This window comes from Perca flavescens, chromosome 5, assembly GCF_004354835.1.
Source record: "Perca flavescens isolate YP-PL-M2 chromosome 5, PFLA_1.0, whole genome shotgun sequence".
In the NCBI taxonomy this organism is placed as follows: Eukaryota; Metazoa; Chordata; class Actinopteri; order Perciformes; family Percidae; genus Perca; species Perca flavescens.
In genome coordinates, this window is record NC_041335.1 from 36,105,449 (window position 1) to 36,130,456 (window position 25,008).

Consider the following 25,008-nt stretch of genomic DNA (forward strand, 5'->3'; position numbering starts at 1 on the left):
CCGTTTATCGATCAAAACAGTTGGTGATTAATTTAATAGTTGACAACTAAGACAAAGGGGAGCTTCTACAGAGGGTAAATGCAGGACAGGATACAGTGATATAAGTGGTGAACCCCAGAAGGGGACGGGACTGAGGCATTGGCTCTAATCATCTTCCATACACAAACACTGCACACATTCTTTGAGATAAGAAAGTGTGTGTGTGTGTGTGTGTGTGTGTGTGTGTGTGTGTGTGTGTGTGTGTGTGAAGGGGGTGGGTGGGGGGGGAGGATTGCATTTTTATGTATTAAAAGTGCTGTATACACAAAGTCCGATTGATTGATTGAAAAGTAAGTGCACACACACACACACAGGCACACACACACACACACAGACAGACACACACACACACACACACACACACACACACACACACACACACACACAGACATATTAAAGCATGAAAAAATATAATAATATAGCAAAGGATTTTTTATACAAAGGGATGACACATTTGAGCGAGCTCTGGCTCCATCATAAGGGCATTTAGAAGTTATAACAACGTGACGTGTACACACACACACACACACACACACACACACACACTCACAAACACACACCCCCCCTGTCTTCTCATTGGCTGCGGATTGTCTCTGCAGTCAGGTGGAGTTCTGCTGATCGACACTCTCCAAAGACAAAACTCCAGTGGGGCTACCGCTGCAGGTAATTCCTCTGCTCGACTCCGAACTCATCTGTTGAAAGGATGGCAAACTCTGACAGACCCAACGCTGACATTTCTCACGTCTACAGGGGGACGTTTATCCACTCGACGCAGCAAACCGCGCTACAGATCCTGGAAGATCAACTCCTAGGAGTGGATACACACGGAAAGGTTAGTCCAACAATTAAAACAGCTTTTAGTCTTAATTTAGAAGTGAAAAAAAAAAATTATGGTTTTGAAAACATATTGCTGTTAATGATAATTTGATTAATATCTATATAGCTCTATACCTTTACTAATAACCATGCGGAAATTAGGAGGCAGCATTTGGCACAGTTTGGTTAAAAAATACGACGTAAATCTGTTGCACAATCTATAAACTGTCTTGTGCAGCGAGCTGTTGCTGAGCAACTTTTCACAAATTGGCCCACTGAGCTCTCAGACACAAGCAGCTTAATGACAGTTTGAAGTAGCCTATCCTCTTCAATCAGAAGCAGAAGAGGAAGTTGCCTTGGTGTGTTTGCTGCAAACAGTACCCAAAAAGGAATAAATAATAAGGTAAAGTAGGCTACTGCTACAGTCAAGAACATAAATAGGCTACAGAATACATAGTAGAATAAAGAGAATGTAAAATACACTATAACAAAATAACAAAGACTGTTTTAGAAAGAAAGAAAGAAGGAAGGGAGGCTGTACATTTTATTGCACGCTGTGTAAATATATGGATCAGTGAGTGACAGTGTGCAAAAGTTCAATGTAGCCTATAATATGTGCAAACAGGCCTGGAGCGAGCGGAGGGGCCTTTGGGGCCCTAGTCCCGAATGTTTTGCTCAAAAGCCGCTGAATCTTTTAGGGTTTTAAAATAACTTCAACTTTGTTCATCTCCTCTCAGTCTCTCTGACGGGACCGGCAAATCAATGGAGTAAAAGTTACGTTTACTGGGGAAATATTAGCCAGATGTACTCAGATTCTAGTCAGAATACGAGTCTGATGCGGCTCCATTGAGGTGTGATTGTGGGGCGTGTTTCAACCGAACCAGGAAAGAAAATGCCTCTGCACTCAATTGGATAGACCTACAACCCCCTAACCCTAACCCGCTCGGGAAATATCGCCTTCGTTTCAAGATCAGTAATGCTGTTTACTCCAAATTCTTACCCTACCTACGTTATATAACTTAGAAATAGAAACATCAGACAGCGTTTTGCCTCTCTTTAGATGGAGTGAAAATGAGTTAAATGTCAAACCTAACATTTGTTGTGTTCTGGTTTCAGAACGATGAAGACAGTTGGAGAAGAATTAGATATAAAACAGGTCCTTATTTTATATATTTTATTCATTTGCATAACTGAATGTACATATAGTTACAGTCCTCCAAACCGTACGCCGATATGGGTCGTTTATTCCTACCCTCTAATACGTTTCATTAACTAGCGCCCCTAACGGTGGCAGGAAATACGACCCTTAATATTGTTTAATGTTTATTAAGAAGGATCCCCATTAGTGGTTTTAAACATGTCACTAACCTTGTTAACCCCCAACCAACCTCCTTATGCAGAAATGTGGCGCTCTTATGGCGCTTACCCACCGCTACTACCAGCTCAGCTCAGCTCGGCCCGGCTCGGCTCGGCCCAGCTGCGGTGCCCCGTAGGAGCTCAGTGGCCTCCAAATGAAAATTTAAGGGGCACAACCAGAAAATTTAGGGGCACACACCGTAAATCAACATGCTAACCAAATATTCACATTTCTACTAATTTCGACTGTATTACTAATAAATACTTTGATAATAGATGCAGAAATTACAGTGTGCCGTTTCAAATTCAGTGTCACTTTTGAAGATGCAACATATAAGGTATACTGACAGGCCCATCGCTGTCATGACAGTAAAAAAAATAAAAAATAAATATATATTTTGTTTATTATTGTATTTGTATGTTATTTTTTAGCCTGTTTTATTTTCATCATGAACGTTTTTAATTGCTCTTTGTTTCACGTAAAGCATTTTGAATTGCCTCGATGCTGAAAGCTGCTGTAAAAATAAAGTTGCCTTGCCTTCAAACCTCAGCCTGTCAGTCAGTCACCAGGGCATAGAAACCACCGTTGTGCCTGGCAGCTCGTCTCCGAGGAAGTGTAACGTCAACAGCACTGCGACCGCTTTCGGGTCGCCATTAATATCTTATCGCAGCAGACGCTGTCTGCGTCAAGTTGTGAAAAACTGTAACCACACTGGAAACCACTTTATCGGCATCGCCGTGACTCACTGTGACTTCAACAAAACTGCAGAGCCCACGTAGTTTGCATCGTCTGCAGCTCTGCGAGTGTGTGTGTCGGAGCTCTGCTCTCTGTCAATTTTCAGAGAGGACGGATAAGCTTGCGCTTACGCGCTCAGGTACCGAAATTTCAACGTTTAACATGTAAAAAAGGGGGCAAATTTACTGGTCGCACATGTGCGACTGGATGTAAAATTCAGTCGCACGCTCTCAAATTTTGGTCGCAAAATGCGACCATTTGCTTGCAGTCTGGAGCCCTGGATTTAGCACCGAACGACGAAGGTGTGTTGTTTGTGATTCTCAGCATGTGGCTGTTTGCCAGTTAGCCCGACTCCGCCCTCATACGTACTTCCGCTCAATTTTCATTTCCCTTCAGTACTCCGTCTGGGTTCGCGGTATATTCTTCGGTTTTCTACAACCAAATCTTTGGCGGTTCAATCAGCGAACAGACGGAGCTGAGAACGATGACGTTGAGGTCGTGCGCTAGTTTGAGGAGAAAGATGCGGTCTGTTGGGGCAACGCTGCCAAATATCCAGAAGTTAAAGCCCGAGCGAGACCAATCTTTGCTGAGTTGTGTTGGTGGCCATGATGTCGTGGCCCTCCTCCCCACAGGGTTCAGGAACAGTTTGATTCTCCAGCTCGCTCCGTTAGTGGTGAAGGAGTTGGCTAAGGCTAACGCTAGCGATGCTAAGCCTAACGCTAGCGACGCTAAGCTGATAGTTGTTGTCATCTCCCATCTTGTTAGCCTGGTCCTACCAGACAGGACGTAGGAGGGCGGAGCCAGGCAACAGAGTACCCGCCTTCAAGGAAGTTAACACTTGTCAATGGAGAGAGGCCAGACTCTCTGGCCTAATGACATGGACCAGAGTCTGGTAGGACCAGGCTAGTGTACCAGAGTCTGGTAGGACCAGACTAGTGTACCAGAGTCTGGTAGGACCAGGCTAAGGTACCAGAGTCTGGTAGGACCAGGCTAGTGTACCAGAGTCTGGTAGGACCAGGCCAGTGTACCAGAGTCTGGTAGGACCAGGCCAATGTACCAGGGTATGGTAGGCCCAGGCTAGTGGACCAGAGTCTGGTAGGACCAGGCTAATGTACCAGAGTCTGGTAGGACCAGGCTAATGGACCAGAGTCTGTTAGGACCAGGCTACAGTACCAGAGTCTGGTAGGACCAGGCTAATGGACCAGAGTCTGGTAGGACCAGGCTAATGTACCAGGGTCTGGTAGGACCAGGCTAGTGGACCAGAGTCTGGTAGGACCAGGCTAGTGTACCAGAGTCTGGTAGGACCAGGCTAGTGTACCAGAGTCTGGTAAGACCAGGCTAGTTTGCCAGAAGACACACATTTAAATGCTTTTATTTGGATCTGAAAGGCATCACAAAGAAAAAAACAAGATCTAAATACTTTGCTTTATACCATCTGTGTCCTCCTCTGCGTCTTTCATAAAATGCAGCATGTTTGATGTCCAAACCTGACCACCTTATGAACTGATTTTTGTAAATCCTGCCGATCTGGATCTCTCTTTACTTGTTGTTATAAGGCACATTGTCAAAACTAGTAGCCGAAAGTCAGCCATATCAAAATACACACCTTGCATTAACGCTGGGTGTTTATGTTGGAAAATCATACAGGTGTGCACTCCGGTCCAGCCATGTTCCACCTGCGACCTGCCGCCATCTTGACACGTACACACACACACACACACACACACACACACACACACACACACACACACACACACACACACACACACACACACACACACACACACACACACACACACACACACACACACACACACACACACACACTCTGTACAAATCAAATGTACGAGAGTCTAGTAGGACCAGGCTAGTTTGCAGGAAGACACACACACACACACACACACACACAGAACGTGGAATGTGTGGGATTGGGTGGTGATGGCGCAGTGGATATGACACATGCCTGTGGTGTAGGAGATCTGGGTTCAACTCCCAATCTGATACATCAACGTGTGTGTGTGTGTGTGTGTGTGTGTGTGTGTGTGTGTGTGTGTGTGTGTGTGTGTGTGTGTGTCTTCTGGCAAACAGCCACACAGCCACATGCCGAGAATCACAAACAAAATACTTCCACGTTCTGGGTGTGTCCCTGTTGGCAGGTACCAGCAACTTTTTATCTTAATGGAAAACCAAAATAGGCGAGTACAGTCAAGGCGAGTCGAGCAGGTACCATGTGATGGAAAAACGCCGTTACAGTTTGTCACCTTACTTCCTGCTTTGCTCCCATAATAACTACTACACCCACTAGAGGGCACTGACACTATTAACGTAAATATGAGTTGTAATTACTGCATAAAGAAACGACTTATGTGAGTGTTTTTCGGGGGAGGACAGTTTCTCCGCCCCTGTGTGCAACATGTGGGATTTAAGTCCATAGGACATCTTTAAACCATCCGAGGCATGCGTGTAATCTTCCACTCTGTTGTTATCGATAAGGAAATACAATATGCGGACATCGTGGAAATCATACACTGTACACTAAACATGAAGGATGTTTTCATCTCTCACAACGTATCCTCTGTTACATGCAAACTCTTTTTGTAATCACCAACTCTTCGCTGATTTCCATTCTGCCATCAGATTGCTTTCATCGAGAAAGGAGCGGAGCTGAACCGACTGTCTCAGAGCTTTGGATTCAGTCCGTCTGCAGTCACTCAACTGGCACAACAGTAAGTAGAATACATACAATTAATTACTTAATGATTAGGATTTCATTAGGGCTGCAATTAAACCAATTATTTTCACTCACACTCAGAATTTGTACTTTTTTAAAATAAAAAATGACTGAAACCGATTAACCAAATTATTTTCACTCACACTCAGAATTTGTACTTTTTTAAAATAAAAAATGACTGAAACCGATTAACCAATTATCAAAATGGTTGCCGATTAATATAATAGTTGACAACTAAGACATGGGGGGGTGGGGGACTGGCAATGAAATTCCAATCCACTATATTTATATAGCACAATTTAAACAAACCACAAGGTTACCAAAGTGCTTCACAGATATAAACATATAAAACACTAACAATGACAGTGACAACGAAGACCACAGCAGCTCTCATAGTGAATCAAAAGCCAGGGAATAAAAATATATTTTTAAACGAGATTTAAAGGTGTGGAGGGTGGGCGCACCTTTAATGTGCGGTGGTAAATCATTCCACAAAGGCAATGAAATTAATAAAAAAAGAGTTGACAGCTAACTGATTAATCTTTGCAGCGCTAATTATGTCTAATACGTTTTGCAGCTATTATTAGGTTGATTCCATCAGTTACAGTAGTCATGTTTCCATCTAATTGTCAAACGAATTTTAAGCAAACTTTTAAAATGTCGCAAAAAGAAAATGGTAACTAGACGCGTTTCCATCAACTAGTTTAGAGCGAATAATCTAGACTACGCAAAGCGTTGTCTCATCACAAGTAGTCGTTACGCGTGGTTGTCGATTGAAAACCCTCTTCAAAGAGTTTAGAAGTTAAGTTCTTTGGCTAAACGGAGAGAGGTAGCATTGTACAAGTTGGCCACCTGTGGAGAGTCCAGGGTTGTGGCAGAGACATTTGGTGAGATAACTGTTCACCGTAGTGTCTACGCGGTGTGCCTTGTGCCACAAGCCTACGGCGTCCTGGATGGGACCCATTTCCCAATCCTTCCCCTGTCCGATGGATACCGGGACTATAGTCATGTGAGTTACGTGTTCGCTACGACACAACTTATTCGGCAAAGCTGTTTCCATCTCCCATTTTGTGCATTAACTATTTTTCGAAAAAGGCAAAAACCTACTTAAACGAGCGTATTGCGAATTTGAGGACTTTTTATTTTTTTATTTTGCCGTTTCCATCAACCGTTTCTAATTTGATACTTCAAAATGCGCATTAAAAATACGTTGATGGAAAGACGACTACGGATTTGGTGTAACATTTATCCACATTTTACCTCTCAAGAATTGATAGAAATGGTCAGAAGCCCTTCGGGACCAGCATGGGATTAGCACGATTAGCATAATAAAAAACTAAATAATGACTCAAATAGGGCTGTGCTCGATTTGAAGAAATTCTTAATCATTCAATTGTATCGACTAATCGATTAGTTGATTTGATCGACAGATCTGTAAATCTGAGTTTGTCCACAAACAGTCATGCAAAAGCACCACTTTAATTCTTGTGTTTACCAGAGATGTGCTCATTTGTTTCTTGGAAATAAGTCATTCAGCGTGAAAAAAAGCATCAAACATGACTAATGGACTAAAGAAATCTAAGTTGACTAAGATCAAACGACCGATTAGTCGACTAATCGACTAAGATGGAGCAGCCCTAGACTCAAACCGATTAATCGATTGCCAAAACAGCTGGCGATTGATTTAATAGTTGACAATTAATCGCCTCATCTTTGCAGCTGTACATTTTTACAATATATTAAATCACTTCTTGCTCCTCTCCTGTAAAAACCATGTACGTGTTTGAACCGTTCTGGTTTCTTTCTCCGCTGCAGTGAGTTTTTCATGCCGGGACTGGTGGACACACACATCCACGCGCCCCAGTACAGCTACGCTGGCACGGCGCTGGACATGCCCCTGCTGCAGTGGCTCAACGCCTACACCTTCCCTGTGGAGTCTCGCTTCAAGGACTTGGAGTTTGCCCGCCGCGTCTACACTCAAGTAGTGGTGAGTTGTTCTGGCATCGTGAAAATAAGTGTCTGTTAAAATAAGGGCTGCCACCTCTTAGTCGATTAGTCGACTAATCGGTTGTTTTGGTCATTTTTTGTGCTTATTCATGCTTAATTACTTATTTCCAAGAAACTTCTGAGCACATTTATGGTAAACACAAGATTTAAAGTGGTGCTTTTGCAGGATTAATTGTGGAGAAACTCAGTTTTACAGATTGTTAATTAACTACATTTATATTGTGCTTTTCTAGTCTTAACCACATCTCAAAGCGCACAGCTCTGTCAATTAAATCAACTAATCGATTAGTCCACAAAATCGTATAAGTGTTAGTCGACTAAGAATTTCTTTAGTCTAGGACAGCCCTAGTTAAAATGTGTACAGTGTGGCCCGGTTAGCCCAGTTGGTAGAGTAGGCGCACACACGTAGAGGTTTATTCCTCGACGCAGAAGGTCCAGGGTTCGAGTTTCCTGGGTGCCATGTCATTTCTCCGACGCTCCATTGCTCCGACCTCTCAATAACCCGAAAAATTCCCTTTGGTCCTAAAGCCCACTAGTCCTACGTCCCACTATGGCCACACCAAGACCCGCCCTTCAATAGCTTTTATTGGCCAGGCGTCCATGCTTAAGCATTGTAACGTAACTCCATTTGTCCAGGTCCTATCCCCTGACCAATCGGCTATCATAACCCCAACCAATCGAGCTGCTTTGTAGGGCGGGTCTTGGCGTGGCCATAGTGGGACGTCGGACTAGTGGGCTGTAGGACCAAAGGGAATCTTTCGGGTTATTGAGAGGTCGGAACAATGGAGCTTCTGAGAAATGGGCAGTCCCCAGTTTCCTGCATATCTTCCCCCCCTGTCTCTCCCCTTTGATATCTCAGCTTTCCTAAAAATGTGTACAGGGAGAAGATGACCCACTGCAGGTATAACAGCTTTGATATATGTTTGTAGATTTAGCAGCAAATTCCTGAAGAACAAACAATAAGTAAGTCCATATTTGTTGATACCTCATAAAAGGGAAAAAGAAGAAAGGTCCAAGGCACTCTTCTTGCTTGCAAAAAGTTAGAAAGCCTTTATTAAGATGGATATTTCATAATGAAAATTGTTAGTACTTAAAAATAGAGCTGGGTAACGCACACGCGTAGTGACACAAACAGCCTCTCTGTTACCCCGATTAGTTCTGCTACCGGAGCTAAAACTCTTGTGTGGACGGAAAAAGGGATAAAAAAGTGAAAAGAAAGAAAAATGTGTTGCACACTCGGACTCGCCCTCGGGCCTTCTCACAGTTAGACTAGAACCTGAATCTTTAAAATCAACAACGGTTGTTGATTTCAACCTTTGCCTTGTCCTCCCAGGTCAAACCTGAAAATCAACACTTTTTTCACATTTTCTCGACACATTTTTCAATGCTTTTTTCAAAATTTTTTGACAGGTTCTTTTGAACGTTTTCGTCACTTATTAAAACATGGTTAGTGCCTTGTTTGATGCTGTTTTCAAAGCTTTATTCTGCTGTTTTCAAGGCTTTCTAATGTCTTTAGTTGCTTTTTTTCAATGTCTTTTGTCACTTTTATGTCATTTTAGTCAACATTCTTTGACCTTGTTTTAAACATTTGCTTTTATATAGACCTTACTGGTCCCCTAATACTGTATCTGAAGTCTCTTTTATATAGACCTTACTGGTCCCCTAATACTGTATCTGAAGTCTCTTTTATATAGGCCTTAGTGGTCCTCTAATACTGTATCTGAAGTCTCTTTTATATAGGCCTTAGCGGTCCCCTAATACTGTATCTGAAGTCTCTTTTATATAGGCCTTAGTGGTCCCCTAATACTGTATCTGAAGTCTCTTTTATATAGACCTTAGCGGTCCCCTAATACTGTATCTGAAGTCTCTTTTATATAGACCTTAGTGGTCCCCTAATACTGTATCTGAAGTCTCTTTTATATAGACCTTAGTGGTCCCCTAATACTGTATCTGAAGTCTCTTTTATATAGACCTTAGTGGTCCCCTAATACTGTATCTGAAGTCTCTTTTATATAGGCCTTAGTGGTCCTCTAATACTGTATCTGAAGTCTCTTTTATATAGGCCTTAGCGGTCCCCTAATACTGTATCTGAAGTCTCTTTTATATAGACCTTAGTGGTCCCCTAATACTGTATCTGAAGTCTCTTTTATATAGACCTTAGCGGTCCCCAAATACTGTATCTGAAGTCTCTTTTATATAGACCTTAGTGGTCCCCTAATACTGTATCTGAAGTCTCTTTTATATAGACCTTAGTGGTCCCCTAATACTGTATCTGAAGTCTCTTTTATATAGACCTTAGTGGTCCCCTAATACTGTATCTGAAGTCTCTTTTATATAGACCTTAGTGGTCCCCCCTGTATCTAATACTGTATCTGAAGTCTCTAATTTTATATAGACCTTAGTGGTCCCCTAATACTGTATCTGAAGTCTCTTTTATATAGACCTTAGTGGTCCCCTAATACTGTATCTGAGGTCTCTTTCCCGAAATTCAGTCTTGGTGCAGAATTACAGCCACAGAACAACAAGAGGGTTAAAGATTTAAGTTCAAGTTGAGTAAAAACTAGGGGTCGACCGATACTGTTTTTTTCAGGGCGGACATCGATATGTATGTGTGTGTAAAGATGACAACCGGTTGAGATACAAAAGAATGACTCGCGATGCAGTTTTTAAACATCCTAGAGCGTAATCTACTTTAGATTTCACACGTTTGACTTTAGACATCACTACGTCTTCTTAGTTTACTTATTTGAAGAGATTTCTTTCTATCTATTTCGTTATGATTTCTATCTATTTTGTTATAATTTTCGTTATTATTATTTGGTATTTTGATGTGGGATTTGTTTTAAACATCTAATTATTATTTTTTTATTTTTTTATTTAAGATAAAATACAATAATTTCAGCCTCACTTTTGATAAGAGGACATGTCTGTTGTTTTGTACCATTTATATAAATAAAGGAATATTAGTGCATCCTACAGCCCTGAAATGGAGCCAGAGTGAGAGACTTTTTTTTCTGAGTTTCCCTCTTTTGTCACACAGCCTTGTCATTTGAGATGGGTGTGAACAGATCAATGGCTTAACAACGTGTAGAAAAGCGTGTTTGTGGGTGTTTGGATGTCGTGTTTATGCTGTCATATGATCACTCTCTCTGCAGCAAAGGACCCTGAGAAACGGAACAACCACTGCATGTTACTTTGCTACCATACACACAGATGCTTCTCTCCTGTTGGGCCAGATTGCAAGTAAGACGTGCTGCCACACACACACACACACACACACACACACACACACACACACACACACACACACACACACACACATTTTAACCATTTATTTATGTCCACATAAAGAAAAATAGTACAGGAACACAAATATTACAGATGCAGTACAATACAAGACACAACTCATGGACCAGTGGCACACAGCATATTTTCACAATATCATAAGTAGCACAATACTCAGTTCATAAGGGTATAAGTAACACAATACTCAGTTCTTAAGGGTATAAGTAGCACAATACTCAGTTCTTAAGGGTATAAGTAGCACAATACTCAGTTCGTAAGGGTATAAGTAACACAATACTCAGTTCTTAAGGGTATAAGTAGCACAATACTCAGTTCTTAAGGGTATAAGTAACACAATACTCAGTTCTTAAGGGTATAAGTAGCACAATACTCAGTTCGTAAGGGTATAAGTAACACAATACTCAGTTCTTAAGGGTATAAGTAGCACAATACTCAGTTCTTAAGGGTATAAGTAGCACAATACTCAGTTCTTAACGGTATAAGTCGCAGCGTCTCCGCCATATGTGGCGGCTGCCAATAATAGCAGATATGGCGCAGTACTTTTCAAGCCGTTTCGCCCTCTTTTTGGCCATCCCAAGTTGTTGCAGCCCTCTGACTACCAGCCTGTGTGTGTTTCCTAGGCTACCAAATATGAAAACTAGTAGTGTGCACCTATAACCCAGCTGTGAGATGGTGTTTAGGAGTGGTTGGTATTTAACTACCTTGGTGTAGAAAGACTCCTCCATGCTGGAATCAAAGCTGCAGCCTACCTCCAAAATATGCACCTCCCTGGACTCCTCATTGATAATAACTACATCCGATGTATTGGCCACCAGCTGTAAGAGAGTGCTAGGATTACTACTACTACTACTACTACTACTACTACTACTACTAGGATTACTACTGCAGTGGGGGAACATGGATGGTTTTACCTGAGAATGTTTGTACATTGTTACTGAGAGAGGGAAATGGTGTGATATGTCTTTCACTATAATGTCTACTAGTCTGTCATGACGTGTTATGTACATTCCTTTGTAGGCATTGCAACCATTTAGGATGTGAGACAGAGTTTCAGTGATATGTTCTGAGGTGTTCAGGTAGATTCTCCCCGTGAGCAATTTTGTTTATTTGTTTATTTATTGAGGATCCCGTTAGCTGAAAGTCTGTGCAATCAGCTAGTCTCCCTGGGGTCCATTCTAAAAAAAAAAAATTACAATCCTAACAAAATCGCATATACACATCTCATATCTATACATACATACACAAACACATACATACATACATATATACATACAATCTAATTTCCATTCATAGTAGGACTAATGTTAATACAATATTAATATAATAACTTTAAGCAAAACATATAAAAACCTACATCAACACAAAACATCTAAGATTTCTTTTAAATGACTGCTTATTGCAAAGCTGACGCACTTCAATAGGAATGTTATTCCAGATGACAATAGCTCTATACAGGACAGTTTTCTTCATAAAATTAGTTTTTGGATAGGGGATTGTTCTATGACCAGTATTTGCCTTTCTGGTGTTATGATTATGCTTGTTTATGTGCTCGCTTGATTGTCGCGATCAAACACATAGTCCACAGAAGTTGCCAATATATCATATTTGGACCTACTGTATTGCATTAACGATGGCAATTACAACGGGTATGGTTGTTTAGATTTTACGAAAACGGCAGTTTTGGTGTTAACCCGCACACCACCTGCAACCTGCCGCCATCTTGCCACACACACACACACACACACACGTGTTTTTGTTTTTTTTCCCCTTTATTTATGCAGGTAAACTGTTTGAAAACAACTTCTCATTTACAAACATGACCTGGCCAAGAGGGTACAGAAATAAATGGTAAAATACTCCACAACTATACATATACATGTCATACACATAACACACAGAACAAGCAACTAAAAAACAGCAAAAAAAAAAAAAAAAAAAAAAATGCTTAAGTATATGTGTATAAATATGATTCATGTTTATCAGCAGGAACAGGAATTGACTATGTCATGGGTGGTGAACCTGTGGCTCTTGAGCCGTATGCAGCTCTGTGCCGGCTCCTTTGAGGCTCTTACTGTGTGGCTGGGGGCTGTGTTATTGGTGGATTTTTTTTTTTTTACTTTTTGAAACATTTCAGATAAGCAAAAAAAAAAAGCATTTGAATGCATCTGCCAAAACATTTGCCAATTTTTTTTAAATAAAAAATAATGCAGCAGAGTTTTTTTTATGGACAGACTCTGCAACCTGAGGAAAAAAAAGCAGCCACAGATCACCTTCCTCATTATTAACCCTTTCACTGCTGAATCACGTAGTTAGAAAGCCCCTCTAGTGACAAATGAGTGAAAGAGTCGCTTCGAGTGGCCACAACAGAGTACAACCAGACCTAAAAAGGATTGTGGGTAACAAAGACTGTCAGGTTTCCCACTGAGTCAATCTAAGTAAGAAAAAAAAACCTATGAAAACTGCTATGTATTATGAGATCTGGAAGTCACTGTTGCTGTTGTAATGTGGACGTGAATGTGTTGTGTGGCTTTTTGCTGTGGTTTGTGTTTTCTTTTGTGGCTCTTTATGCTGAACTGGTTGGCCACCCCTGGACTATGTTGTTTTTTAGGTTAAGCTTAAAGGTTGAAATTGGGATTAGAGACGTAAATTTCAGAGTATTTTGTAGTGTGTTCTAATCATGTATTGCTGCAAAGCGGAAAGCATTGCATCCAAAGGTAGTAGAAGTAGGGGGGGGGGTATTTAGTTAATGTTACACTGGGTTTGAGAGTCTGGGGATGTGCTGACTTACAGTACTTTATAAGCTGTTAATAGTTGTAGACACACACATTACATGGTTGTGCTCTGTAAGTGAAAAATAGGTTAGTTCTTCTTGCTAATCATTTTAACAATATTTTCCTGACACCCTGTGTAACATTCTGTAACCATTCATCCAGTTCTTCTCTCAAACCATGTGGTTCCAGCTGGATTTTGTTGCACATAAAATTGTTAGCTATATCATCCAGCTCTTAGTCTGTGACCTAAATCTTGTTTTAATTTAAGCATTGGCCTTATTTTTTAATGTAGACAGTTTGGTGTCTGACATATTCAAGCTGTATAGTCGCTCTTATAAGCAGAGCATATTGCTTTGTTTGACTGTAGTGAAGAATACGTCAGATTAAGCCCCCAGTAATTGTAACCTAAAACAGTTCTGTCTCCCTCAGTTGTCTCAAATTTAGAAACACTTATTTTGTTCACCTTTATGCCTAATTGTCCTTATCATCATGGTGTCACATTGTGTAATACTGACACACACACACACACACACACACACACACACACACAGAAATGTGTAATAATGCAGCCATACTGGATTGAGCGCTTGAACAGTCGCTCTGTGTTATCAGGATCTTTGAACCCTTAACAACCTTTGTCCTGTTCTGAGCAGCTCATACTGTGTGTGTGTGTGTGTGTGTGTGTGTGTGTGTGTGTGTGTGTGTGTGTGTGTGTGTGTGTGTGTGTGTGTGTGTGTGTGTGTGTGTGTGTGTGTGTGTGTGTGTGTGTGTGTGTGTGTGTGTGTGTGTGTGTGTGTGTGTGTGTGTGTGACATATTTAACGTGTATACTCATTAACTTCTTGTGTGTGTTGAATTTATTTGCTTATACATTTTTTGCAAGTGTAATGTAAAGATTATATATATATATATGTGTGTGTGTGTATATATAGGTATATATATATATGTATGTATGTATGTATGTATGTATGTATGTATGTGTGTGTGTGTATGTATGTATGTATGTATGTATATGTGTGTGTGTGTGTATGTATATATGTGTGTATATAGATTCCTCAAAGTAGCCACCCTTTGCTTTTTTATTAATAAGGGAAATAATTCCACTAATTAACCCTGACAAAGCACACCTGTGAAGGTAAAACCATTTCAGGTGACTACCTCATGAAGCTCATTGAGAGAACACCAAGGGTTTACAGAGTCATCAAAAAAAGCAAAGGGTGGCTACTTTGAAGAATCTAAAATATAAGACATGTTTTCAGTTATTTCACACTTTTTTGTTAAGTACATAATTCCATATGTGTTCATTCATAGTTTTGATGCCTTCAGTGAGAATCTACAATGTTAATATAAAATAAAGAAACACATTGAATGAGAAGGTGTGTCCAAACTTTTGGCCAAACTGTGTGTGTTTTGTGTATATATATGTATATATATGTATATATATATATATATATATATATATATATATATATATATATATATATATATATATATATATATATATATATATATATATGCCGGTACTGTGCAAGGTGTATGCAGAAGCTTCTCGTAGAGGGTCTTTACTCTCCCCCCCCCCCCACGTTGTCCCAAGCCGTTATATCAGTTGTGTGTGAAAATGTGACTCACACAGGCCAGTGAGTCTGGTCCGTTGTGATAAAGCTAGTAAAGCTCTATCTCTTTGCCTGGAGACTGTTTTACATAAAGTCCTTCATCTCAACCAGGCAGGGTTCATGAAGGCTAGGCCATCCTTTGGCAACCTCAGACGCCTATATAATATAGTCTATTCTCAACCTGGTTCTGGTGTAGAAGTCCTTATTTCTCTGGACGTGCATAAAGCTTTCGATCCACATTGAATTTTATTATTTATTTACAGCTTTTAGCCGTGGCTTTACATCCTGGATAAGAGTCCTGTACGTGGCACCACAAGCAGCAGTTCACACTAACAAGGTCATTTCAGGGCGCCTGGGTAGCTCACCTGTTGTTCTTGGGTCAAATTTTCTATATCAGAAATTTGGCATTTCTTCAACCAAATTGTCATGGAAAATAACATGGATGGTAAAATAAATTATCAGTTCGCTACTTTCATTCAAATTTTATAGCATTTGAAGAAAAATGTTTGAAAGAATGTTGAAGAACGTGACAAAAATGTCAGAAAAAGCTTCAAAAACATGTTGGAAAAGACTGACAAAAACATTGGAAATAGTGACAAGAAACTTGGAATAAAGTGACAAAAATGTTTGGAAGGAGGCCAAAATATTGAAAAAATTAGTTTTCCTTTGAAAGTTTGAACCAGAAAAACAAAAAGGGAAGACAATTTAAATTGTCTGTATAGCTGTCCTATTTCTGGTATTGTTGCTGTTATGATGTAAAACTCAATAAAAACTTATTATGATAAAAAATGTATATATATGCATAGAAAAAGCAATGCATGATATTTTCTGAGGCATGAATCGTGTTAAGTTCAAGGCTCCGGGGAAATCTGACACATTTCCTGCCTGATTTGACTGAAAATGTTCGGTCTCGGTAACACAAAGCTCTCTCACAGACCCTGAGTGAACTGATGATTATGTACACTATCTTTAGTCTCACGTTGCCAGACCTTTATCTCCACAGTGCTGTGTGGAGTAAAGTCTGGCTCCACCACAGATGCATTCTGGGATAGGAGAAAAATGCTCTGAGTTGTTTGCATTTCTTTAAAGCTACATTGTGTAAGAATTTCTCCCATCTAGCGGTGAAAATGTATATGACAACCAACTGAATATTACTTTCTAGCCTCTCCCATTCCGATCGCTACGGTGGCCGAACCCAAAATTAGCGCTTAGTATCTCCGTCGTTTCCACGCAGCTGTTCTAGCTACTCCAATATGAACTTTGGTCTTGTTGCTTTGCCTCGTTTTAATTCTCTTTTTTGCTTCCCCTGGCGAGTAATCTTCCCCTAATAATCTTCGTCACGGTGCCACTGAGTGTAATAGGGCGAAATGCGGAGGTATGTCCCTCTTTGGCTAATGCATTTTAAACATGGAGGTATGTCCATATTTCCAGGTATAAAATATGACATTTTTTCCCCATTACCTTGGACATTTTGGAATGTTACAAACTCAACACAAAACTTTGTTTAAATGCTTTAAGCAATTATTTAATAAATGAGAAACTTTGAACATAATCCCCAGTGAGACAGAGTCAGATAGTGTTGTAGACGGGACATTAAGTCAGACTCCGTGGTGAAGCCGAAACAGAGGGACAGACACAGAGAGCTGTAGCCGAGCCAAAGTAGATCACTTTTTAATTAATTTACTCTATCGGTTATCAGGTAAATAAAACACAGATACAGATCATCTGCAAAACTGCTAAAAAAAACGGCCCCGATAATCGTCGAGGGCCGATAATCTGTCTATCCCTAATATCAACCATCTCTCAGATGCCTCGTTCCTTTTTATCGTTGTCATGGTCACAATTTGAAGTGCATTGCGTTGTATTTTGAAAAGAAATGTTACAATAATAAGAAACTTCTATAGAACTTCTCTTAACAAGGTTACAAAACATAAAACACCTGAGGATAAAATAAGGTAATAGTAAAACATTTAGGGGGAAAAACATGTAGTTTTCATACATAACAACTACAATATACAACTGCCAGTAAGTTACTAGGATAACACTACCAAGCATTGAACACATTTACAAAAACAGACTGGTGAGAAAGGGCAATAACATTGTATGTGACTACACACACCTCCCCCTGGCATCTCCTTTTAAACTACTACAATGTAGCTTCTGCCAACCCCTTCTGACCAAGAACAGATCCAACTTCTCTTTGGTACCACAAGCCATAAAAGCCATAAATAAGTCAAAATAAGCTAGATGTCCAGCTGGCCTGGTCATACCCCAAGGGTGTATAGTGTCGTGTAGGGTGTGATGTATGTTCTTCATGTTATGTCTGTCGGTGTCTGATGTAGGGATTATTTGTTTGTATCGTATGTCTGATGTCCTGTCATGAAGTGCCTTGCAACTGTGCTGCAAACCCAACTGCCCCACAGGGACAATAACGTTATCTACTACTACTACTACATAAGCAAAGTACATGCAGCGCTTTTTCAGATTACTAAATAAATGTTTATTAATATTCCCGGCACTCATCATCATCTTGTTTTTCTTGCAGATGACTTTGGTCAGCGAGCCTTGGTTGGGAAGGTGTGCATGGACAGGAACAACTGTGTGAAACATTACAAAGAGACCAATCAGGAGTCTCAAGAGGAAACCTGTCGGTGGGTATCAACTGTTTAATAATACAGCAGCGAAACCTTTCAGCATGTTTAGACTTGATATTAAAATCAAAGGTATTTTAAAGTGCTCATATTATGCTCATTTTCAGGGTATTTTGAGGTTGTACCAGAATAGGTTTACATAGCTGCAGCGCCTCTTTTCACCCTGTGTGTTGAGCTCTCTGTTTTAGCTACAGAGTGAGACCTCTCACTTCTGTTCCATCTTTGTTGGGAGTCGCACATGCTCAGTAGCTAGGTAAGGACTACTAGCCAGTCAGAAGCAGAGTATGAGGGCGTGCCCTGACAGTACCTAGTTAAGGACTACTAGCCGGTCAGAAGCAGAGTATGAGGGTGTGCCCTGACAGTACCTAGGTAAGGACTACTAGCCAGTCAGAAGCAGAGTATGAGGGCGTGCCCTGACAGTACCTAGGTAAGGACTACTAGCCAGTCAGAAGCAGAGTATGAGGGCGTGCCCTGACAGTACCTAGGTAAGGACTACTAGCCAGTCAGAAGCAGAGTATGAGGGCGTGCCCTGACAGTACCTAGGTAAGGACTACTAGCCAGTCAGAAGCAGAGTATGAGGGTGTACCATGCTAGCAGCTAGGTGAGCATTATAACGTGTGTTACAAAGTGACCACGTTGGTCTCTGAAGTAAAGGCTGGACTACAATAGAGCTGTTTGGAGCAGTTGGTGAACAGTGTTTTCTGTTGGAGATGGTAAGTCCCTTTGGGGTGGACTTTGGACTTTTTCACTTTTTAAACCGATAATGTCCACAAAAAAGATATATAACACAATAAAGGAAAGGTAAAAAGCCAAAAATCATAATATGAGCACTTTAGACAAAGTGAAAACACATTTTATTTCTCTGATTCACGGCTTTGTTCTGAGGCCGCTCTCTTCAGTCACTCTCTGGTTTGTTTGACCACACACCGTGCTCACTGGTGCTCGTTTCCATTTTGACCAGTTGACAGTTTGTAACATAGAAATAAAATGGATTATGGATCATTTTATTTCTATAGTTTATAGCTAACTTTACCTGCTGACTTCTCTATTGGCTGTTGAAACAGGAAACATCCCTTATGCTTCAAGCCAGCGGTTCTCAAACTTTTTCAATAATGTAGGGGGGAGCCGGGACGATGGAAACGCGGGACGGATGAAACATTCCAGTTTTCTCCGAGTGCAATGATGACCGACAGACTTCCTTAGGTCAAATCATAGAGCATGTTAACCTCCTTCTATCAGCAAAATATCTTCCTGTTATTTCCTTTTATCATGGAGTTAGAGGCGATAAACGAGTTTTGATGGTCGAAAGTAAACTTCATTAGCGGTTAAATTTTTTCGATTATTAATGAGTGTTTTTCATTGAAAGGTTTGACTACGTGCTTATTCAGTAGACCAAGTACACCACAAGTTCATATTGCAGCTTGTTTACATGGAAAGCAAAACGATGTCGGGATGGTTGAAACAGCTGTTTCAACTGTCCCCGACCTGGCTGTAACTCCATGTATTTTAAGTAATTGCACAAATGTCTGTTTATACAATAATTTATGGAGGGGAGACATGGAAAAGCAGTTTTAAAAAGATGAAAATATATTTGGGCCCCCACCAGGTAGGGGGTCGAGTTTTCCCATGTTATCCTATGGAGACTGACGGGCTGTGGGCACTTATTTGGATGTGCAGTGACCTAACCCACGTAAAAACCTAGTGAAACGACATTTTCCACAATAGAAACATGGTATTAATGGGAAAACGTATACTGTTCTAGCTATAAAAATGGCAGAGTCATCCACAGTGCATGATATTTCAAAAAAACCGCTTCATACACGCTTGAAGGTGATGGCAATTAGTGGTTAACAGATATTCAAGAAGACGTATAGCCCAGCAACAATCTATCTTAAATAACACCTTTTGGGAGTACCATTCATGATATGTAGTAAAATATTTAAGTTGTGGGAAGTTTATATGGCTTAAACTGTATGTTTCATCCGTCCCCCCATGCTGTTTCATGCGCCCCGACCAGGAGGGACGATTGAAACATTACGCACGCCCCACTTTTGCTGTAATAATTCCTGAACGGTTTGGTTCAAAGCTGAAAATGCAACTGTATTTGACAGAGGACAGGTGTAGGTTGCTAGTGACAAAATATTAGCTTTCAGTGCGATACGATCGCTTTGTAAATTACGTTTAATCAAAAAGTGTTTCAACTGTCCCGGCTCTCCCCTACCCCCTGTGAAATAGTCTCTGTGCCAAGTACCCCCTGACCAGCGCAAATCATTTTTTGGGGAAAAAAAAGCCTTTTTTAAAGAGGTACATTACAGCGCTGCACCACCCCTGTCTGATTGTCTAAAAAACAACTTAACATTTAAATGTATTTTTCATTTACTTCAAATGTTTAACACACATTACTAAATTAATTTACTATTATAGTATAATTTTTTAGTCAGCTACAAATTATAGAAATAAAAAAATCCATATTCCATTATATTTTCGATGCTACAAACTGTCAACTGGTAGAAATGTCAGAGTTTTTAGAGCGAGCTAGAGAGTGACTGAAGAGCGGTAGCTGCGTTAAAACAAGGCAGTGAATCAGAGAAATAAAACATTGTTTTTTCTTTTCATCACTACTATAAATGCGACTGTAGCAAGTTGCTCACTATCACTAGCCTCATTCATATTTTCACGCTACACATCATATTCGGCTACAAAAATGCCTCAAACATCGGAAGTTAGAACAGAAGCACAAAGAGTTGTTTCTATGCAGATGATACACCTGTCTGGTCTCGTCTCATTGGTGAACTGGCAGGTTTCAGATCGTTGCAGATCAGCGCATTGCAAGTAGTTTTAACTAGTGTTGTCTTGAATATTTGTTCTAAACTGGGCTTTACAGTATGACCAGTAGGGTGACCAGACAAACTGTGCGTTTTTACTAAAGAGTGAAGTTGATTTGTCACCGGAGCTGCCACAAAAATGGAAAAGTTGCAGCAAAAAACATGGTAATACCCCACTAAACCCTTTTTGCTTTTCCCCTCTACTTGCATACACTGTTCAAAGTATCAGGACATTATGTAACTTTGTCAATAGTTCATTCAACAGTGTAGTGCTGGGGACTTTACTCGGCCGAGAACAGGCAGAGTATTGAAGAATTTTAAAGTCAGGAGAGATTCCTCGAGGCAACAACTTTAGTTACACTGAATTTATTCAATGTGTGTCGGAGAAGAAGCAGCTTTCAGTTTTAGCTCTTAAAGCTACGGTAAATATCTTAAAGAATATGTATTAGAGAGCGACAGCAACAGATATGTTGCAGTTGTTGGATGCACTTTCAAGATTTCAAGATTTTAAGATTTAAAATTTGTCTCAAGAGAGATTTGTCTTTGACAAACGGCTGCCACATAAAAATACATACACATATACACGAGAATACATTCTTCTAAGTAGCCACCCTTTGCTTTTTTGATAACTCTGCAAACCCTTGGTGTTCTCTCAATGAGCTTCATGAGGTAGTCACCTGAAATGGACATGTTTTCAGTTATTTCATACTTTTTTGTGAAGTACATAATTCCATATGTGTTCATTCATAGTTTTGATGCCTTCAGTGAGAATCTACAATGTAAATAGTCATGAAAATAAAGGAAACGCATTGAATGAGAAGGTGTGTCCAAACTTTTGGCCTGTACTGTGTGTGTGTGTGTGTGTGTGTGTGTGTGTGTGTGTATATATATATATATATATATATATATATATATATATATATACATACATACATACATACATACATACATACATACATACATACATACATACATACATACATGGACAGACACAAGACATGAGTACAGGATGTAATACAAGTGCAAACAATAAAGTGAGTGCAAATACAGCTCCCCCCCACTCCCTGCCCTGATGTACACAGGTTGTTCTCATAAACCATTCGTACATATAGCTACGAAAAGTAATGCACAGTAATTGGTATGTATTACATGTATTTATTACTGCATGCACCACATTGACTGCTGCTGTATAAGAGTGTAAACATCCTTGTAGGGAGGTGGTCGGGGTGGATAGATCAGTCATAAAACACAGGGCTTTCAAGCCGGGGAGTGGAGTCCCGGAAGAAGTTAAGGGGGAAAACCCCAGACTTTCACCCAGGAAACGGGTGTTCATGTCCTGGGAGCACTACTTAAGGGGACCAATGTTTTAGCCCAAACCACAATTAGTTTTTCTAATCTTAAGTAGTTGTTTTGGTGTCTAAAGCCCAGTTCAGACCAACGATTCGTGACGAGACGAGTTGAAACTTGCAACTACTTGCAACACACCGTTTTGCAGCGTTCTGAAACCTGCTAGTTCACCAATCAGACGTGTAGAGGGAATTATGTCTAAAATAAGGCCCTAAGGCCTGTCAAATCTGACTCCAATTTATCCAGCATAAAAGTTACAACACAATTGTAGGTTCACAAAAAACGATTTTAAGTTTCCCTAGCAACAGACATCAAGTCAGAGCCCAGTCCACCAGCATCTTGGTTCGAATGAACTCCGATCTAAACTGTCCCTGTGTTTTTATTCTCCCCTCACGGGGCTGTCTCCTAGTTTCTAGACAGAAACACACACCAAGGTTGGGGCCTCTGTGTGGTGCAACTTCCTCTCCTAATCCCTTAATTTGAACTGTACTTTCCGGTTCTTCTGCTTATCCGTCTGGTACACAATGCATTCTTATGCCATAAAAGACTTAACATATACAGGACAGGCCAAAAGTTTGGACACACTTTCTCATTCAATGTGTTTCTTTATTTTCATGACTATTTACATTGTAGATTCTCACTAGAGGCATCAAAACTATGAATGAACACATATGGAATTATGTACTTAACAAAAAAGTGTGACATAACTGAAAACATGTCTTATATTTTAGATTCTTCAAAGTAGCCACCCTTTGCTTTTTTTGATAACTCTGCAAACCCTTGGTGTTCTCTCAATGAGCTTCATGAGGTAGTCACCTGAAATGGTTTTCACTTCACAGGTGTGCTTTGTCAGGGTTAATTAGTGGAATTTTTTCCCTTATTAATAAAAAAGAAAAGGGTGGCTACTTTGAAGAATCTAAAATATAAGACATGTTTTCAGTTATTTCACACTTTTTTGTTAAGTACATAATTCCATATGTGTTCATTCATAGTTTTGATGCCTTCAGTGAGAATCTACAATGTAAATAGTCATGAAAATAAAAAGGAAACGCATTGAATGAGAAGGTGTGTCCAAACTTTTGGCCTGTACTGTAGGTAAAGGCTTAACCTTCTATGCGTCAGAGACATTTCCTTGAACCAGTTCCTGCATGACTGCATACAGCTAATATTCTACAGACGAGATGGTGCATCATCTCCATAGCAAATGCTCTTTGTACTTTCGTTCCAACTTCCGACTTCAACACAACGAAAGGCTTTTTTTGTAGCTGGATATCATGTGTTGCATCTTAAAATATGAATGTAGTGATAGTGAGATGCTTGCTACAGTTGCATTTCTAGTTGTGATGAATCGGCAAAACCCCCAAAAAATTAATTTCTCCGATTAACTGCTTTCTTCTATCTAGAGATGTTCTGATACCGATACCAGTATCGATATCGGCTCCGATACTGCCTAAAACGCTGGTATCGGTATCGAGAAGTACTGGAGTTTATGCACCGATCCGATACAACGTAATAAAGCCCTAAAGAAAATCTACGTAGTCTAAGTAGTTTATGTTGTTTTTCCGTAATTGACTGCATAATAAAAGAAAGTTCTGTGGCGTTCACGGTTTGTGTTTGTTCATGTTTCAATAAGAGTTTAACCTGAACCAGACCGACAACAAAGATAGAAATAATATCACATCCATACAGGGATAGAAGTATACAGTTGTTAAAACATAATAAAATATATGACACACTGGTATCGGATCAGTACTCGGTATTGGGCGATACGCAAGTTCAGGTATCGGAATCGGTATCGGGAAGCAAAAAAATTGTATCGGGCCATCTCTACTTCTATCGCCGCTCGCTCTCTTCGATTACTCTCTAGCTCGCTCGACCACATTATCGTGCTCACGGGCGCTTGTTGAGCATCCGTCTAAAACTCTGCCATTTTGACTAGTTGACAGTTTGTAACATAAAAAATTGATTATGGATCATTTTATTTCTACACTTTGTAGGTCACTTTACCAGCTGACTTCTCTATTGGCTGTAGAAACAGGAGACATCTCCTACGGTCTAAAACCAGCCTCTGGAGACTAGACCAGCTGACTTCTCTATTGGCTGTAGAAACAGGAAACGTCTCTTACGTTCTAAAACCAGCCTCTGGAGACTAGACCAGCTGACTTCTCTATTGGCTGTAGAAACAGGAGATGTCTCTTACGTTTTAAAACCAGCCTCTGGAGACTCGACCAGCTGACTTCTCTATTGGCTGTAGAAACAGGAAACGTCTCTTACGTTCTAAAACCAGCCTCTGGAGACCGGACCAGCTGACTTCTCTATTGGCTGTAGAAACAGGAGATGTCTCTTACGTTCTAAAACCAGCCTCTGGAGACTAGACCAGCTGACTTCTCTATTGGCTGTAGAAACAGGAGATGTCTCTTACGTTCTAAAACCAGCCTCTGGAGACCGGACCAGCTGACTTCTCTATTGGCTGTAGAAACAGGAGATGTCTCTTACGTTCTAAAACCAGCCTCTGGAGACTAGACCAGCTGACTTCTCTATTGGCTGTAGAAACAGGAGATGTCTCTTACGTTCTAAAACCAGCCTCTGGAGACTAGACCAGTTGAGTCTCAGCTGGTTTGAGCCCCGCTGAAACTTTTCCCACCGCTCTAAAACGTTTTGTCTTGTTGCGACTCTTTGGTCTGAACTGGGCTTAAACTTTACTGTCGTTGCCTCATGACGGTCACCTATTGTTTGCTAAACTCAACTGAAACGACTGTCCCCTCACGGTGCTCTGTACCCGGCTCAATGTCACATTTTCTCGGGTGAATTG

General features: G+C 40.4%; 1 protein-coding gene across 1 annotated transcript in view; it reads left to right on the forward strand.

Annotated features, from left to right (window-relative positions):
• Window positions 1-655: 655 nt before the first annotated feature.
• gda (guanine deaminase) overlaps window positions 656-25,008 on the forward strand; it is a 31,203-nt gene continuing 6,850 nt past the window's right edge. The window contains exons 1-5 of the mRNA XM_028579311.1: window positions 656-871; window positions 5,585-5,673; window positions 7,494-7,665; window positions 10,841-10,928; window positions 17,919-18,024. Coding sequence (XP_028435112.1) covers window positions 743-871; window positions 5,585-5,673; window positions 7,494-7,665; window positions 10,841-10,928; window positions 17,919-18,024 — 584 coding nt within the window. The 5' untranslated portion in view covers window positions 656-742. The remainder of the gene's footprint in view (window positions 872-5,584; window positions 5,674-7,493; window positions 7,666-10,840; window positions 10,929-17,918; window positions 18,025-25,008) is intronic.